A 15487-nucleotide genomic window follows, 5' to 3' on the forward strand; every position below is an offset into this window, starting at 1 on the left:
TCAATAGTTGACCAATAAAAAAACACCGCATCAAAGTCAATGAAACTTTGCATTTTGTCTTTGTTACTTAGTAGAATAACCAAACAGAGTTACAACGTTCATATGTTTTATTGAGATAATATTTGAATTCCTAAAACACAAAGTAAGATTTAAAAAAATCATTAATTACAGTAAATTCAAATTCAACAAAAAAACTGAAACATTTACTACAATAATAGGCAAATCAAAGCAAATGCGCGCTAACTAAATTGTTGGATATAAAACACATGGATAGGTTACATGGATAGCTGTTATTGCTACAAAAAAATTATATAGACGATTTTTTGTTTAATTTTGTAATGATTTATTTTTTATTACTTTGATGTCAAGTTGCTTTAATTTCAGTTTAATATAATTGACCCTGGATCTGGATCTGGCTATTCTGCAATTATAGGTGGTTGAGCACAGTTTCCCACTACAGAGAGAAACAAAAATGTAATTATTTTCACAATTAGAAGATTCATACATAAAACACAACAGTTTAATTAAAACCTACTGACATGCATTATATTTAAGAGTTATGTTGACATTCTCTTAGTTGGGTTTTATACATAATTTCTGGTTACAATAATAGCTACTGCAGTTGTTACAGAAGAACTTTTGCATAAAAGATGTTTTAATAATTGCATTTTTTGTATAACTTTGATATCAAGATTATTTTTACCCTGGCGCCTCAAGAGCCTAATGAAACTGAAAGCCCTGGAATGGGAGGTTCTGGTTAGTTTCCCATTGCAGAGAAAAAAAGAAACATAATTACTTTTAGATTCAGAATAATTTATTTGTAATTGGATGGTCATCTATTCTTTATTTTTCTCTAGTTGTGGCATCATGGACGCCTCCTACACCAGACATACAAGGTGTTTTCATAAACTTCATGCCCACTGGTTAACCCCTACATAATTATCTATACCCACTATGGACTATATTGCTACATATTTTCAGTGTAAATACCTGAATCGAAACATGCCACCCAATCAACTACAAATGTTGAGTTGTCCCACCCTAGATTTGGATGGAATCGCCTTTCCATTTTTGCAACAAAGAAACTTTGGAACACATGGGGGACTGAAAGAATAAAATTCAAATGGATGGGATAAGTGGTAAGTGTAAGTTGAACTGAGGAAGGGATAGAAGTGTAGCATTTTTTATAATGAACACTAAAATGCTTGGCGCCACCAGATGATGCAATTTGTTTCTCAAAAGTTCCACTGTATTTGTTGTTACCTAAAAAAAGCAAATTTTAAAACCTTTGCATTGTTAACACAAACTTGCAGAGTTTTCAACTATTAAATAGTTTTTAACTTCCTACAATACCAAGTTTTGTACAAGGTTTAGATAGACATTAAAACAATGTAATATTTTACTCAAAGTTTAATTACCTGTTGTCACACCAATGTTACCAGACAAGCAGAGACCTATTAGGAGACTGACAACTGCTTTGTGCATCTTACTAACTTCATAAACAAAATAATAACTATCCTTTCACCAATGATGCGTACATGAGTTCAATTTTAGATTTACTTCTTACTACAAACTGTTCTAGGTAAAATGGTGACCAGCATTAGTTACAAAACACCAAAACAAAAGACAGATCATTTATTAGAATTTTAAGGGATGAACTTAAAACACCAGAGTTTAAATAAAACTTATTCACATGCATTATATAAAATAACTTCATTGGGTCCCTATGAACTCTAGGTTGACTTATTTTCTGTCGGGTTCTACACACAGTTTCCCACTGCAGAGAAAGGAAAAGGTATAATGTGATTATTTTTATAATGAGAATGGTCAGTTTATTTTTTAAAACTTATGAAACTTATTCTATTCAGCCGTTTTATTCTAACTAGATATCTTTGTATTTTTTGTAACAGGCAAACATGGTGTGTTTATATATTTTAGCTTAGTCAATTTATAAAACGGTGGCTATTTATACACTAGACACACCTATGCTCACAACAGCTGCACAAATATACACATATATTGGTCTAAGTTTTCAGTGTTAATACCTGAATCAAAACAAGCCACCCAATCTACAACAAAGTTAGCGTTTTTCCACCCTCGATCTGGATGACCCCGCCTTTCCAACTTTACAACAAAGAAAGTTTTAAGCACATACAAGACCGAAACCTTCAAAACTAAGATGAATGGGATAAGTGGTTAAAGTAAGTTGAACTGAGGAGGGAATAGAAGTGTAGCACTTCTTATAATGAACATTAAAATGCTTGGCGCCACCAGATGATGCAATTTGTTTCTCAAAAGTTCCACTGTATTTGCTGTTACCTAAGCATAAATAAATATTACAAACTTTGCAGAGTTTAAACTTGCAGTAAAAAGTTTTTAGTTATTTGAAATACCATTTATTATAAAAAGTAAAACAATATATAGGAATAGGCCTACAAGATTTTACCTAAAATTATTTTTACCTGTTGTCATATCAACATAACTTAACAAGTAGAGGCTCATAAGAAGACACACAACTGCTTTGTTCATCCTACTTGCTTTGTGAACAAATTATAAACTAACTTTTCTTGAGTGATGCATATATCTGTTCTGTAACAAATTAAATCACCATAAACTGATTTTCCACGTAAATTAGTGACCAGCATTTATTACAAACCACAAAACAGGTAGACATATAACTATAATTTATTGGAATTTTAAAGGATGAACAGATTAAGCGACATTATTATTAAAGTGGGTCATTTTATATTTTAAAGAAATAAATTAAACAATACCCAAACAACAAATAAAAATGGCTTAATTATTCTCATATATAAAGTTGGAATGTTTCAGTACGTTTATTTTAAAAGACGTGTGAACCTTTTACCTGTTAGACTTCCGAGGTATCAGCTCTTTAAATAAAGAAATTACAGCAGGTGTTAAAGGAATAAATGATGACCACCTGGCCCATAATTTTCATCATTCGTTGTTGTGGCAAAAAGTTCACTTTCGAACATAAAGTTCACCTAGTACATAAGTCAGATAAGTGTAGCACCGTTTCTACGAAATTTTATGCGAATGTACGTCAGCAAATTAAAAGCAATACATCGCATTTCAATGAAAGTAATTACACGTACCACGGTGGGTTTATCTTTAGTAATAACAAACCATCTTAATAAGACGGTGTGTTCTATTTTAAAAGTATTTATTTCTTTTTTATAAACAAAATGTAAACTAAATAGATCAAAACCGTGTAGGTGAAACCCCTGCCGGTGTTATCAGAAATTTATAACGGAAACTTGACGGTGGAAATTATTTGGGGTGTATTTACAATCGACTAAAAAAACTAGAGGTGCGTGAAAATGCAGTAAAAGAATGGTTTTACAAAAATATATAACCTGCTGAGTAATTGTGATTCAATTTTAGTACTCGGAATTTTCTAAACCTGACAAAAATAGATTTTTGATGTTTAGTCTTGTAATTTTATTTACGAAAAGAAAGTACTAATCACGACATTTTACATAACACTGATGGCGGTATAAGTAACTACACGTATGGCGGAAATCAGCGGCTAGTAAAAGAAATACAAAACTTAAATAGTCAGGACACGTATTCCTGTTTATCTTACGTATAAACTGGCCTCTTTTTAAAACGTAAAGTTTTTACAATGTACAAGATCTTTGGTAGCGCAAGACTATGTAGAACTTAGCATGCTATAAATTCAAAAGGCTACATCTGTTATGGCTGCTTTTTCAATGATAGGATTATAGCTTCGCGGTTTCATATAAATAAATACACCACTCCTAATGGATTTTCCAAAGACCGTCCGTTTCTCTTCTAGGTTTGTATGAAGCTTTGAATCTCTTTACGGGAGTTGCAGACAGGTGTCATGGTTTGGGACTGCATAAAAAGTTTATTTAAAAGTTCTATTATTCAAAAGAGCCCAGTCAAAATCGTTAATTTTCGGGATTTTTAAATTATTGAGATATAGTAGGGTGGGGGAGACATAAGACACCTTTAGCACAGAATATTCAAATATCCTGATCGTGTTTTAAACAATTAACAACGATCTATTGGAGTCGTAAGGATACAGTTTTTATAATTCTTTGATTTTTTGTTCACTGCCAAATGTGACGAGAAAATACATTGATAAGGTGTCCCATCTCCCCCCACACTACTATATATACGAATATTAAAATAGTAATACACAGTTCTATACTCATGTTCATACACATAAACAAATTCTCACCAAGTTTGTCTTTTTGTTACTGCTTTGTTCTAGAGAATTTTGTTTTCTGATTGGAAGAGAGAGACTGTCTTCTGTTGTTCCTCTTCGTCTGTGTAAATAAAGTGGTTTTAAACTATTTACCAACATTTTGTGAATATTTATGGTGTTTTTAAGGTTTTATACTTAAGCAAGCTTTTTTGGAAATAATTCTTAATTATTCTATATAGGTCATTTTTCCTGTTGGTGTAGAGTGAGTAATTTATATCTCTTAATGTGCGGATGAATGTATGTTCCGTTGCAAAACGGTGACCAAATAATAATTAAGTTACTGATAAATAAAACGATAAAGTAACAACGTTTATTAATGTAATTAATACCCACCCCTTTTGTCTTCGTTTGCAGCATAGTACAAATATTATGAGGTGTTTGTAGCCTTTTCTGAATACGGGGTTCATAGTGCCGTATATTATAAAGTTGACGACCGAGTTCGATAAACCCATCCATGCAACAATCTGTTTGAGATACAACACGGTTAAACAATACAGGACAGAATATATACATAAACGATTTGTATAATCAAAACTGTCGAATTCCTTTCACGTTTATGGCAACTGTTTTGAACTAAAACTCCATGCGTAGTAATAGGCTGGGGGAAGATAGGACACATTTAGCCCGTAATATCCAAATATCACGATCGTGTTATAAAAAATGGTCTATATTGAAGTCATGAGGATACGGATTTATAATTCTTTGAATGTGTTTTGTTTACTACTAAATGTGACGAGAATATTGAAATAAAAGATGTCCCATCTTTCCCACCCTAGATTATGTATATATTTTATGACTTGCAGCCGCAAATTTCTGTAGTGTTTATTAAACGTAATTATCTCTATCAAAGTTTCCATACGAGAATTAACAATTTAATTCTTTTTTACATTTAAAATAAAGGCATTGACTTAATCTAAAAAAACTCAGCTTGTTGCAGCAAGGTTTGGCAATAATGCAAGACTAACGCAAAGATCTCATATTTAATGTAGTAAGTTTATACAAGTATAAACAATGTACTACCACATAGTCAATATATACGTCAACTTTCGTAATTAAAAGTTGGACTGCAGTAATAAGCATGAATATTTATATACAGCCCAAAAGCAACTATATATTACAAACTGCTCCAACTCAGTGGTGTATTATAAGTCTTTTTTTTCTGTCATTCATTAAAAAAAATATATATATAACAAAAAGTATTTACTCACTTATACAAAGCACAGATGTCTTTACCCTATATACCACGTGAGGCTAAACAACTTACATTTATTGATTTAATACAGAACACCACTTCTATATTAGTTATTTACCTTTTTGGTGGTTGGGGCAACTCCGAAGGGGTCAAATACAACCACAAACCCATAAGGTGTCCAACATACAACAAATAATACAACAGTCATTGCAAGTGTCTTCAACAAATTGGTCTCACGTTGCAGAGAACGTCTTTGACGATCGTTTGATCGCGAACCAACAGAGGTGGCGGATCGGGCCCATGCTCCTCGGCTTCGTACAGATCTATAATGTAAACAACGAAAATATTTTATGGCTGTAAATTGGTATTAGTGCAGACACTTTTAACTGTAGACACAGCATTTTTTGCGTGACAGAAGAGATAACGAAAACGCGTTGGTAGAGCTACTTAAAAATGCTCAAGGTGATTTATTGATTAAGAACGAGTAATATTGAGCTGTGTGGTAACGTAGGTATATGCCTATATACACATTCATTCATCTTATTGTAATGAGTTAATGGAAGTATTCAGTCAATTTTAAAATCTTGACACAATCCTAAATTAATAAAATTTAAATTTGCCAATTACGTGACACGACACAAAAAAATGTTAGAATGAACCAAAATACTACGGAACAGAATATATACTCACTTGTAAAGATTATAGTAGCAGAAGACAATTACACCAACCGGGAGCAATATTGCGCAAACGACAAGGAAAATATTGTAGGATCGATTCTTCATGTCGTCCCATGCACATTCCATCATTTTCTCGTCGTATCTGATGGAGCAAAGGATTCTTATTTATATTAAGTACATAATACGGCGGTTGCTCTGTGCTCGCTTAAGTTACCAAGTTTATAGGCCAAATAAATGGAACGAGAATATATAATCAAAAGGTATTCCATCTTCCCCGAACCTACTGTATGATATACGCAACATACACGCACAAGTTTTAAGTTAAGATAACTTACGTTAGGCCAGACCATCCGAAGAGAGTTGGAATAACCAGAAGGTTTGACCAAACCCAGACCAACAGAACCATGATGTATACTCGTCGTTTTGAGAACATTTTTGCATAAGTTTTGTTCTTAACGACTGCCCAATACCTGTAAAATACGATACCGATTAAGTTTGTTCATGCCATTTTTGAAAGCCAGGTCTTTTATTTTTTAAAACTTATAGTTGGGGAAAGATGGAACACCTTTTTAATGTATTTTCTCATCCTATTTGGTAGTAAATAAAGAACATTTAAAGAATTATAAAATCTTATTCTTAGACTCCTTTAGACAGTTGTTAATTGTTTAAAACACTATCAGAATATTTGGGTATTATGTGTTAAAGGTGTCCCATCTTATTAAACACCGTTGCCAAAAAATTAAATGTTGTCATTATTTAAAATAAATGATATCATAAAACACAGATTTAAAAAAGGATTCAGAAACAGATTTGTTATTGTAAAATCAGTAAGTTAAACTGTTGTATTCGTTTTCCTAAAATAATATTTTTCGTCCTGACCTGTTGATAGCAATAACTGTAAGATTGCTCACAGAGCATACACACGTCAGCGTGATGACGTAGCCGGCTACGTCACAAGCGGGTTTGTTTAAAGAATTTCCTGTGTAAATAACATTGGCAAGAACGGTGGGAAGAAAAAATCCGGTGACCTGAGTAAAAAAAATAAAATAATTAAAAATAAAGATTAATTGTAACTATATAAAAAATTGGATTATTTTGTTTTTTTTTAACAATTTGTTTATTTTATGAAGTTTTTTAGTTGTCTACTTTCATTTTATGTTTTTTTCCGGCAATTTAAAACCTAAATATAAATAGCCTATAAAAGGGCGTCTTAATTTTTTTTTATAAGTAATCGCATTCCACGATAAAGGTAATGTATATACTTACAAAGATATCAGCTACTGCCAGATTTATTATAAAAATGTTTCCATTTTTATGAATTCTTTTCTCCAACATAATGGAAAATATGACCATTAGGTTTCCTATGGTTCCAATGACCACAAGTAAAGTCATATACACAGCTTCGACAACCCTTTGCGGTCCATATATACCACAGTATGGATTGTTGGGTTGCAAATCACACATTGTAAGATTCATAGTGCCATTTGTTACCAAGCTCAAGTTGTCAGCAGACATGATTAATTGTTAAACTTGTTAAAATTTTGTAAAATTTTAAATCTGTAAAAAATGATTAAAGTTATAAAAAGCACGCTTTTAGTTAGATGGATGTAGTGGGGGCTGGAGTAGAACGGTCCACGTTTTTTTCTATACTATTGTCTCATTTGTTAGTAAACAAAAAAAAATTTACTAAAACTAATGAGTTCATTAATTATAAAACTGTATTCTCACGACTCTAAAAAAGCGTTTTTTTCTTGTTAAACTCGATTATAAGTAATATATCCTAATCTCCATCTTGCCCCACAGTTAAAACCCCGCAGTTAATCTCCATCTTGTACCAACACAAAAAGGCTAAATATCCGCTTAGAAACCAGTAAATGACTGTGCTGCGAAGTTTCCAAAATTCTCACAGGATGTGACGTAATGATTCTCGCGATACGTCACGATTAATACCGGAAGTGTGTTATTGGTCAGAGAAAGAAAGTAAATTATTACGTCATAAAATAACCGGATGTTACGGACTTTCTTACTCAAATAAACAAGAAATGACGTGTGTGTTTAGACTGAAGCAAAACAAAGATGACGTCATTTATGACGTATTTGACTAAAATTTAATTAAAGTTTTAGAAAAAATCAATTTTCGTTTGCGATTGATTTTTATAGTTGTATATTTTTGATCATTAGGTTTGTCGATTTTTTTTTCTAATGTCACATTCAATATTAACATTTCTGATTTTAAACCATTTATTTTCATAAAAACTTTTGACGGTGAAATTATTTTGAGTTTATATTACATTATTTATATTCATACAATTAATATGTGACAGCAACATTATTAAAATTACGTCAGCTTTTTAAAGCGCCGTTCAGCTAAAGCTTGCAAGTGCATTGTATACCTTGAATCGAATTTTGAATTGAATGACATGTATTTATCCTCGCGTGGCGGGCCAACGTCAGTCATTATAACACCGGTGTCTTATTTCATACGCCTCGTGCTAGGGCCTACTAAAGGTGCTAAAGCTATCTTATAAGCTATACACGTCAGTTACCACATATTGTAACGGAGAATTTACAGTTTTATAAGCGAACACCAAAATCTTAAATCTTGCAAATGATTAGGCATAAGATGTTAAGTGTATACAAGACTAAATGTACCGGTACGATAAAATATACACCTCGTGCATTAAATTAAAAATCCTATATGCAGCATATAGGAAATTGTCTCTGAACATCGAAACATAATACAGTATATCAAATATTTATAAAGTATACGGCTGCCCGTGTACGATTGAGTCTGACAAAAAATAAACAAACAAAACTACCTAAAATTTGTTAAAACAATATATAAGTTAGATTACACATGCACTAAAACCTAAAAAAACTACGAATGCTGGCTAGTTTGTCTGTCTTAATACACATTCTCGACGCTTATATTGCTCTGTTGACATTTAAATTCCTTGATACGACAATAGCAATCACAGTGTAGCTAAATTCATGGTCGACCTTCTGGTTCTATGCGTATTTTAACAGCTGTCGTATTGTTGCTATTATAAACTTCCCTGAAATAATGAAACTCGCCAGGAATTACTTCCCTCTAAGCTACATTATACTAAATTTAACAAATAACAGTCAAAACTGCGCTGATAAAAATGTTATCTTGAAACTTGTTATATTTGCAAATATATAAAGCGACTTCGTCAGGCTTGGTGAAAGTCTATAAGACAGTAACTTTGCAAAGTTTGGCGACGATGGTGTTTGCAGTCAAACGAACGTCTTCGCGCTGTTTACAGTTTACATTATGCGTTTATCAGTTAGCTAAAGAATTTGGCGCAAAAATTTGAAGTAAATGATCTGAACAACTCTTGCAGATAAATTGAAGTTTTTTTCACACCTAATCAATCTGCCGCTCGCAAGTCTGAATTTCGAATCAATGGCTGCGCTCTATATGGTTAGTTCATCCGCTCTATTGTAAAACCTGCGATATAATTCTTTGGATAACCTTCAGTAGTATATACGGGAAAATCTTTTATAGAGTGACGTAGCGGAAGAAGTGAAATGACGATACGACCAGCTTCTGTCGTGTTCTGCATAATATTTAAACCATGCCAGCTTGTTTTACACGATTCGTATCTCTTTAAGTAAAACGGATGCGCTAGTTTTTTCCTTATGGCCACTGCACGGGAAGTGCTATTTACCCTTTTTACTCCATGTTTTTTGTTTGGTATAGTTGTTAATATATGTTACTTTAGGTGATTTTTAACCTTTTTTTCAGTTTTATTTCAACCAGTGTATAGTTGTCAATCAATATGGTCACAACTCTATTTACTTCCTGCTGTCTAAAAGAACGCCACATTATTTATAAGTGTTGGAATTTCTCTCTGAAAAAAATCAATCAAGAAATACTCGATTTTACTAACATGATCCGAACAGCCAAATTATTATTTTTTCACTTTCATTTTCCCCTTTTAAACCAAGCCAAACCTTTTTTAAATATTTATGAACATAAAATTAAATATCTAATGCTTATTTCGTTGTACAACCCGCTGGCGACATAACGTATATATTCGTTTAGTTTAAATTCTGTATTAATCAAACAACCAGCGCGAAGCAGCGAAAATCGATACTTGTTACGAATTTCTTGAATGAAATAATGTAACTTATTTATGTTTGCGTGGCGCAGTAACGACAGTTGTTATAACACGGCTGTTTTATTTTATACAAGTTTAGAACCGTTAGACGGAGCTACAGAGCGAACAATCTGGTGACGTAAACGATTTTTAAAATTCGGCGCGAAATTTTCTCAGTTGCTAAATACGAATCTGGCCGTGATACAACGAAACTTTAGTTACGCGCTGCTTTACACTGCTGTCTGCAAAATAAAAGTTTACACCTTTGTGTCCATTCAATTTATTAGACGGTTATAAACTAACTTTTAATAAATCAGCACCAAGGGTCAAAACTTTCACCAAAATACAAGAGTATTTGGTGTGTGAGCTTACGCAATGCAATATTAACAGGAACCGCGGAATTGGGACAGTGCAATATATTTCTCGTGTATACATTATATAGTACGTTGGGAAATCTGGATTTATATAACCATATCCTCACGACTCTAAAAGGTCGTTGTTAAATGCACGATTACAAAATATGTGATATTATCTGCTAACGGTATCTTACCTTATCAGTACTGTGGTAAACTAAACTCTAAAGATCACTTCAAAAACCATTCGTAACAATGTATATATCCGATATGTCTTGATGCAAACGCAAAGCGGACCATATATATATGTGTATATATAGTAGGGTGGGGAAAACGGGACACTTTTAGCACATAATATATAAATCTCCTGATCGTGTTTTAAACAATTAATAACTGTCTACGGGGTTCGTAGGGTTGCGAATTTATAATTATTTGAATGTTCTTTGTTTACTACCAAATATGAAAATAGAATGAAGAGGTGTCCCATCTTCCCCCACCCTACTTTATGTACGTTTCAACGCGAATAGTCAGGATGGAAAGTTTGCTCTGCCGAGCGCTCAACTCCTATTTTGTCACTCAGTTTAACGGAGATGGATTTACTCTGAAAGTTGAACCGTAACGACAGGGAGTGTTTTTCCGTAGCCACTGTACCGTGACCACGCTGTTGGTCGCTTGAGCGGCTTTCTTCGTGTCCTATTTTTACCGCGACCCTATTACTGGAACCCCTGCGGCTTATACACTTTATGAGGATAAAATTTATTGCTTTATAGTCTTTGATTCTTTTCGTAACTACATTATATGATGTCGCGTGTTTTAATAGCGCAGTATACAAAAACATGTAATTTGCTCCGAAAATGCAGTTTGCAAAACTTGATTTTATTTTTTTGTTTAGACCGGTTTCTTGTCAAAGTTAAAATCTGTTTGTGGTAAATATAAATTAAGCGCAACGTCTTTCAGTGCGCATGTTAATTTTTTCTGGCGTGTGGCCAAAATAAACAGAGTTCAGATAAAACGCCATCAATTTTCTTTTGCAGAATCCAATGCCGAGCCTGGTACACTGAGACTAGACTTCCGTTGAAGAACTGAAGAATCGAAGACAAGTTTACGGCTGAGCACTGCGTGCAAAGCGCGAACAACATGGGGCGAGAGCTATCCAAGAAGAACAGTAAGCACAATCGCCACGAAGACTATAGTTTCGCTCCAGGCCATAGCGAACCAATGAAGCAGAGCTGTCCCGATTCAACGCGCGTCGGTGTTTCAAAACAAGCGTAGCGAGACTCTATTCAGTTGTGTTTGTTAAACAGAACTAAAGGATAATGATATCCAAGCTTTTGTTAAAATACAAGAGGAACAGCCTTTTGTAACGATAGGCAGCGTTAAGTTAACACGATAGTTTTAATTGTGGTTTGCATTGATATGTGCAATTAAAAACACGCTACAGTTGTTTTGCATTTAAAAATGCTAACAGCAGTGTTGGCGCCTAGTTAATGTTACCAAATTTTACAGAGTAAGCAAAAAGGCAAGTTCATGCAGTTTCTTTTAGGTCGGTTCAAAAAATATACAATTACAACAAATATAACAACACGTCATTTCGTGTTAGAACACCAGTGGAAATATCGGAGTACGGAAGTTGTATTTGAGTGACAGTTCATAAGCTACACTTTAAGTAGAATTGATTAGCACATTTTTGGGCATTGCAGAAACTTGGTGGTCGCGTTTCTAATACCAGATACTTTTGATGTTTATTTCCCTGTGGGAAACTTAAACGTTTCTATATGAGGGTTATTGTGTTTTGCGGTAAATCCATGCACCTTATGTCTACTGTCAAGTTACGAGTATATTGTAGGGGTTTAATTATTAGCTTATTTTTAGCAATTAGTTGTATAGCGCTGATTCCGTTACCGTTTTTCATTTTTCATTGCATTTATATATCAAGTATCTCCAGTAACGTAACAGCAATGTTGCTGACTGTGTGAGGCATACACGACTTCTAACTTTCGCGGGCTTAGTTCAGGAATGCGGGGAATTGTCTCCTGAGATTACTATGGCATATACAGTGAAGAGAGAGCTGGAGATAACCGGCAAGATCTTTAAGCATTTCTCCCGCCGGCATTTGTACATAGTGAGTCATTGAAACTTTAACTAACGCGTTGTTCTTTCTATTTAAACAGCTACGAACGACCGGGGTGTAACTTTTTGTGTTGCGAAATCGTGTATACGTGTCAGGGCCTTTAAATTTACGGACTTAGTAATTTAATGTTATGAGTGCTGTAAGTTTTATTACTTCATTATTTTACGAAGACTTCTATTTAATATTACAGCATGATGAGCGCGTGTTCATGTTTATGAGAAAGTAAGGTGATATAGGCTATAGGTTTTAAGATAATCAAGCTAATTGAATATAATGGGACAGGGGTTAAAACAGTGATCGATACAGCATGGTTTACGAAGTCTATTCTTTTAGCGCGTACATAACAAGTGCATTATGCCAATTTATTTGGGCTGACTTTTCATGCACCCATCGTTGGCTCACATGACCTAACTATCAAGTTACATATTTTAAAAGAGGTTTATTCACTGGGTTGAGGTGTAATACATTAAAGACAAAGTTGTTGAAACTAAGAAGTACAATGTGCGTGGATCAAGTTATTGCTTTTGTACGGCCGATATGGTTGGTAAACTGATAGTGGGTTTACTATATCGTTGTATACACACAGCGCACCATACAGAAGTTGTATAGCAGAACTATTAAATAACGTATGACCTCGAGGTCTTTGATTCCTTTCTACAAATTTAGAAAACAAGTTTTATTCGTGTTGACTTTACCGATAGTGTTGTATTTGCTTTCGAGGTTTATGCAAATTTCCGCGAGGCTGTAAACAAGATAGGAGTTGGAGTTTCTTAGAGTCTTATCTGGTTACATGTTTTAGGGAACTCCTGGAGTGTTCATTAAGCAAAGTCAGCGAATTCGAGTTGTTTTGAAGCTAGTTAACACGAAAAGTAAACATAAGAGGAGACCTTTGCAAACTGAAACTAATAGCTGAGATTGTAACTTAATGCTCACCTCTTAAAGTTTATACTTTATAACATACAATACATTTATTCTTGCCTTTTAGTTGTATATACACGATATATTTTATTTATCTCCACCAATGCAATAACTAGAGACATGTATACTTATTTAAAATTATTTAAGCTATCGGATTTAAACGCCAGTCGTTAGCATGGTATATTGGGAACTAAGGTCGGATTAGTATAGAACACAAATAAACAAATGAAAAAGTTGCAAAACGACAACAACTAAATACACCTTGTACCCAATATAAAAACGTATTGGAAAAAATGTGGCCGTTATAACAAAGCATATGCTTATTATATAACGAAGAAATTGCGGTCGTATGAATGGACTATATAAGTTACATTCACGCCTAGACGTGTAACTTGGTTTGTAGCCTGAGTTCTATTGAACCAATAGGATTTGGGGTAGCCATTAAATGCTATAATTATGCGGCAACTTGTGTGTTTCGCTGAACGCTGGGGGAATAACAAAGGGTATATGGGTAGTCATAAAGTTTAAGCAGCACTGCTGTAGTCGTAAGCGTGATTTGGCGAATATCCACGTTCGGACTTGTCACTACTTCAGTTAAAAGATTAATCTCGTCTCATTGTGTGTTAGACAAACTTTGCAAGGAGATAATACTCGTGCGTACAAACAAAAGACGAAGCTTTATCTGTGCAAACAAAGCAACCCCGTGCTAAGTCGCGAACGCTCGTCGTCCTAAGTGGTTTTAACAGCGATATACAAGTGAGCTATGACGCTTAATTTGACCAGCTTTGATGATAATAGTGGTTCGTATTTAATAATGATAAAGTCACACACTTAATTCTAACTTTCAGAAAACGTTATGTCTCTGAGTCATATAGTAGGGTGGGGGAAGATGAGACACCCTTCATTCTATTTTTTCGTCCCATTTGGTAGTAAAGAAAGAACACTCAAAGAATTATAAAACCTTATCCTCACGACTCTCATAGACCGTTGTTAATTCTTTAAACGCGATTATAATATATAGGATATTCGTATAATATGTGGTATAGGTATCATCCTGTCTTTTGCCACTCTACTACTATATATATACATATATATATATGTATATATGTGTGTGCGGAGTTTACACGTCATAAGAGTACGGGACTACGAGTCATCATTATATTGCTTTGGATTTACACGAAACTCTCATAAATTGTTCCTGTTTAAATAATACATCCAAATTCATGGTACATTTAATTAAATTTTCTCAATTGAACGTTTTCTCTTCACCCTTTGCTACCAAAATATCTCGCGTAAGTTGACTAAGTAGGCTAAGCGGAGATAATACGCCGAACAATTAATACTGTTGGCCAACAATTCATTTCGCTAATTCCGCTTTCGTACAGAAAACAATGTTTTTCGAAAAGGAGAACAGGTACTTTACACTTTTAGTATACTGCTGGCAACAATGACGTGTTTATACAGTAGGCTGGGGTAAAATGGGACACCTCTTTTCGTCTTATATGGTAGTAAACAAAGATTTTAACAGTAGTCTATATGGGAGTCGAGATGATACGGTTTTATAATTCTTTGAACGTTCTTTATTTACTACCAAATGGGGAAAGAAATGGGATAGAAAGGTGCCCCATCTCACCCAGCACCCTGCTTTATATTTATGGATGTGGTTTCTCTGGACAGCATGCTTGCATAACATTCGAGAAGAACTAAACAGGGAAGTTGCGGCACGCGTCAACATATCAGTTCCCGGTTCCTGCTTTGCTGTAGTTAATTTAGTTAGAGTCGGAAGTTTAAACCAATGTCCCGGAGGCGTTCTGCAGTCTGAACCAAACAGAAAAAC

General features: G+C 34.0%; 2 protein-coding genes and 1 long non-coding RNA gene across 5 annotated transcripts; all 3 read right to left on the reverse strand.

Annotated features, from left to right (window-relative positions):
* Positions 1-93: 93 nt before the first annotated feature.
* Positions 94-1509, reverse strand: LOC113474162. Its single transcript, XM_026834046.1, has 3 exons — positions 1419-1509; positions 991-1263; positions 94-454 (listed from the first exon to the last, which is right to left on the reverse strand). Exons 1-3 carry the CDS (start codon positions 1483-1485, stop codon positions 417-419), a joined length of 378 nt encoding a protein of 125 aa, XP_026689847.1. The 5' UTR covers positions 1486-1509; the 3' UTR covers positions 94-416.
* A 111-nt stretch (positions 1510-1620) lies between these two features.
* LOC101242868 lies at positions 1621-3217 on the reverse strand. 2 transcript variants are annotated; one of them, XR_003395816.1, is made up of 5 exons: positions 3117-3217; positions 2867-3005; positions 2463-2589; positions 2046-2319; positions 1621-1777 (listed from the first exon to the last, which is right to left on the reverse strand). It is a non-coding gene; the product is annotated as an uncharacterized LOC101242868 (long non-coding RNA). The 2 variants fall into 2 exon arrangements; XR_003395815.1 differs by having other exon boundaries at positions 2867-3206.
* A 234-nt stretch (positions 3218-3451) lies between these two features.
* Positions 3452-8234, reverse strand: LOC100183396 (5-hydroxytryptamine receptor-like). 2 transcript variants are annotated; one of them, XM_002130245.3, is made up of 8 exons: positions 7391-8226; positions 7004-7152; positions 6460-6594; positions 6138-6266; positions 5566-5770; positions 4589-4719; positions 4229-4316; positions 3452-3879 (listed from the first exon to the last, which is right to left on the reverse strand). In XM_002130245.3, exons 1-8 carry the CDS (start codon positions 7637-7639, stop codon positions 3817-3819), a joined length of 1149 nt encoding a protein of 382 aa, XP_002130281.1. In that variant the 5' UTR covers positions 7640-8226; the 3' UTR covers positions 3452-3816. The 2 variants fall into 2 exon arrangements, with proteins under 2 accessions (XP_002130281.1, XP_026689841.1); XM_026834040.1 differs by having other exon boundaries at positions 3539-3879; positions 5685-5770; positions 7391-8234.
* Positions 8235-15487: the final 7253 nt, after the last annotated feature.

This window comes from Ciona intestinalis, chromosome 4 (genome assembly GCF_000224145.3).
Source record: "Ciona intestinalis chromosome 4, KH, whole genome shotgun sequence".
Lineage (NCBI taxonomy): Eukaryota > Metazoa > Chordata > Ascidiacea > Phlebobranchia > Cionidae > Ciona > Ciona intestinalis.